We start from the raw sequence: 3,931 nt of genomic DNA on the forward strand, positions 1-3,931 counted from the left end.
GAAGAACGAGATTAAGAACTAAATTCTCATAAACGGAGTGATGGTCCATTAGCAAAGGCAAAGCCTCTAAACATCTTAGGTTTAAGAGAGAGAGGTCTTGGGTTCAAGTCTCATAAATGACAGGGATTAAAAGAAATTTTCCATTATAAAAAAGAACTAAATTCTCCCTATTTCCTCTCTTGCATGTGAGCATGTCAAACACTATAACACAACGTCCTAAAGTCGCACGTATATATGGGTGAGTATAATTACTCATGGCACGTTTGTAATGGCTCGTTAATGTTTTAAAGAGTTGAGGGGTCATACAGTCATTTTGTAAAGTTTAAGTTTAAAGGACAAGATTGTGATTTCTAAAAGATGACTTTATGGACCGTAAGGATACCAATTCGATCTGATCTGTATGGACGTTAAAAAAAAGAATTTACTCTCCAATTAAATCATCATGTATTTCTAAATTATTGTTAATAAATATTTTACACATGTGTAAATAGTAAAAATTTAAACGTTTGTAAATGGTAAACTTACATATATGTGATTTTTTATTTAAGAGTACATGCAACTTTAAACATGTAATTTTTTTGTAATTTTGTACATGTAATTTTTTAATCTTGTATTTTAATTATAAATAAATAGTAGTGTAATAAAATTAATTTTGCTTAGCTTTCACCCATTTTTTCTAATTTCTTGAAATATATATGAGTTGATAAGTTAATTACATCAATGAAATGATACTTCAAAGTATTGAATATTTGGTTTGAGGCATTCGATAACGATTTTAAGATAACTCACATATCCCGTATTTTATGCAATTTGCCCCAAAATATCGTCATCATCATACTCAGTAAATTCCAACAATAGTAAATCAAAGATGAGGCCTGAGAAAGATAAAATGTATACAACGTTACCTCTACCCGTATGAACAAAGAGTATAGTTCCACTTACCCCAAAATATCTATAATTTAAATCTTTTTTAAAACAACATCAAGTTCCGTCCAGAAATATCTCGCCAACACATAAAAGATCTGGTGTTCTCTGGTCCCCACAGGGTCCCACTCCATCCTCCGTTCTCAGTTTGCCACGTCACATGCCCACGGACGCGTGTCAGTGCCTCAATGGCCAGCGTTACAGTCGCCAAAATGCTACATCCTCTGCAGCCGTAACTCCCTCTAAACATTACAACCACCGTATAAAATGACTAATCTACCCTTTTATAATGACGTGCCATTATACTACTGCCACTTATAATCCTCGTATTAACTGCGTATTACATCTGATCGTGTACGGTTCACCCCACCTTAAATACCATGCTCCGTAATACCCTCACTTGTTCACCTTATATTTTCTTGTGGTTCTCTCTCTCCGTTACTTTTTAAACCATGCCGACGATCATTTCCGATCATTTTTGAAGGTAACAACTCACCGGAATATTCTCTAAGCATGGAAGCTACTGATCATCATTCATCTACGTCGTCGCAACAACCGTATCTTCCGCCCGGCTTCCGGTTTCACCCCACCGATGAAGAGCTTGTGGTTCACTACCTTAAGAAAAAAGCCGCATCCGCCCCGCTTCCAGCCGCCATCATCGCCGAAGTCGATCTCTATAAGTTCGATCCGTGGGAGCTTCCAGGTATACATAAATTAGTTTTTTTTTTGTCACCAGTACCCGAGAATTTATTGGATTTTTATATATAAAACCTGATATTTTTCTAGAACAAACATGCTTTTGATGACGAGATATCTACGATCCCTGATAAAAAAGTTCTGGTTCTGTCACTGTTTTTTTAGGGATCTGTGTTATAAAAATGATTAGGGTTTTCTGATATTCTTATAAATTGTGTGTGTAGCTAAGGCGGCGTTTGGCGAACAAGAGTGGTATTTCTTCAGTCCGAGGGACAGAAAGTACCCGAACGGAGCTCGCCCTAACAGGGCGGCTACGTCCGGGTACTGGAAGGCTACTGGGATCGATAAACCGGTGTTGACGGCTGGTGGTACACAGAAAGTTGGTGTTAAGAAAGCTCTTGTTTTCTATGGTGGTAAGCCACCAAAAGGTGTGAAGACTAACTGGATCATGCATGAGTATCGACTCACTGATGGTAAATCCATCTGCTCACCACCACCTGCCTATGATCCCGCCAAAAGTAAAGGATCTTTACGGGTAATATTATATTATATTATATTATATTTGGTTTGTAATTATAAAATTTTGAGTGATATGCACCGTCAGGGTTAAGAGGGTCCCGTTGACCCTTTGTTGTGAGAACTTACTAAATTTTTACACTGTTTCGATTTATATGTAGAGGCGGACCCAAGGGATCAAGAGGGTCCGCTAACACTCTGTACAAGGATTTATTGAATTTTTATGTATAAAATTTGTTTTTTTTCTTAATTAAAATATGAGTTGAAACCCTAACTGTAATCGGAGAAGATAATTTTATGATAACGCTAACTAAAAGGTTCTGGTTCTGTCAAAGTGATACGATCAATGTTTGTGATTATTTGATTGGGTTATTTATTTGCAGTTGGATGATTGGGTTTTGTGTCGAATCTACAAGAAGTCCAACACGCCGAGGCCGGTGGAAGGTGACGGGCAAGGCGGCGGTGATCTCACCATAGCATCTCCACTGCCATGTAGGTCATACAACCACCACTGGTTTATGAAACCAACCGGAAGTGGCACAGAGTATAACTCAATATTGGAGCAAGATCATGAACACAACAACCTCTTGCTTGACAACATGCTAAACTCCAACACTGGCAATGACAACCACCATCACAACACCTTCTTTAACACCTCGAATCTCCTTCCCGTGAAGCGATCCACCTTATCCGGTTTGTCTTGGAATGAAGAGGTTAATACAGGTAATTCATCATCATCAGCAGCATACACCAAGATGTTTCTAACGGACGGTAGTAACACCGACAGAAGCCCGATGGATACACAAGCGGAGTTACCGCAATTACAACTGCAACTGCAACAGCAACAGCAACAGCAAACCATGATGTTGGCTCCTGGAGAAAGCGTTTTCGCACAGCAGTATCAGTTGCCGGAGATGAAATGGTACAATTAGATGGAATTTGGGAAATGGGTATGATATGAACTTGAAGTTACATATGAAAAGATGCAATTTTTGTTAATTTTGGTAAGACAAATTGGTCTACAGTTGGTGTGAATGTGTAGCTGGTTTGCTACCAGTTTTAGGTAAGAAGACATGGGTTATATATTTGCTTAAGCAGTGAATAATTTAGCTAGATTAGATATAGAAGACAACTCTCTAGAGTGATTGATGCATATAGTTGTTATGTGAAAAAATATAAACTTTTTACATTATATTGAATAAGTTATATAATTTCAAGAAATCTTGAGTTGCTATATATAATTTAAAGAAATATATTGAATGGTTGTATTACATGCATGAAGTCATGAGGAGGGTGATAATTATAAATCATGTGACAAACCATAATTTATTACAATTATTATGAACAAAGTATTGAAAATCTTTATTTGTTAAATTTCAAGAAATCTTGAAATTTTCTTTTGGAAAGTTAAATAATCCAAAACCTTTATGTATGAAAGCGATTTTGATGCATGAAATGTCATTGTTTTGAGGATTTTTATAATGATGCATTCGTCTTTTTTTTTTTTTTTTTTGTTATTAAACGGTGACCGGAAAACCCTAAAAGGTAATAGTGATATTAATCTTTTATGTGCTTGTTTGTCTTATACATCATGCATAGAAACTCATACTCTTAACAGCCCATGATCAATAAGAAAAAGGTGATAGTATATGTGTAATTGTTTTTTTTCTTGTTCTTAATGTGTAGGTGATCACAAGTGACTTTATGATCCTAACGATCACACTTACCATATACTCCATACATCTCTTTCTCCATATCTCTACAACGCATATAATATATATTAAGATTCAGTAAA

The 3,931-nt window shown here is 36.2% G+C and overlaps 1 protein-coding gene across 1 annotated transcript; it reads left to right on the forward strand.

Moving 5' to 3' along the window:
• Positions 1–1,313: 1,313 nt before the first annotated feature.
• Positions 1,314–3,357, forward strand: LOC110929920 (NAC transcription factor 25). Its single transcript, XM_022173109.2, has 3 exons — positions 1,314–1,627; positions 1,845–2,155; positions 2,520–3,357. Exons 1-3 carry the CDS (start codon positions 1,438–1,440, stop codon positions 3,066–3,068), a joined length of 1,050 nt encoding a protein of 349 aa, XP_022028801.1. The 5' UTR covers positions 1,314–1,437; the 3' UTR covers positions 3,069–3,357.
• Positions 3,358–3,931: the final 574 nt, after the last annotated feature.

This window comes from Helianthus annuus, chromosome 3, assembly GCF_002127325.2.
Source record: "Helianthus annuus cultivar XRQ/B chromosome 3, HanXRQr2.0-SUNRISE, whole genome shotgun sequence".
NCBI lineage: Eukaryota > Viridiplantae > Streptophyta > Magnoliopsida > Asterales > Asteraceae > Helianthus > Helianthus annuus.

What these genes read in the sequence shown, in the direction of transcription:
- LOC110929920 (XM_022173109.2), top strand. Translation starts at nt 1,438, where the DNA reads ATGGAAGCTACTGATCATCATTCATCTACGTCGTCGCAACAACCGTAT. An exon ending in CGATCCGTGGGAGCTTCCAG is followed by an intron (nt 1,628 to 1,844) that starts GTATACATAAAT and finishes TTGTGTGTGTAG; the next exon opens with CTAAGGCGGCGTTTGGCGAA. An exon ending in AAAGTAAAGGATCTTTACGG is followed by an intron (nt 2,156 to 2,519) that starts GTAATATTATAT and finishes ATTTATTTGCAG; the next exon opens with TTGGATGATTGGGTTTTGTG.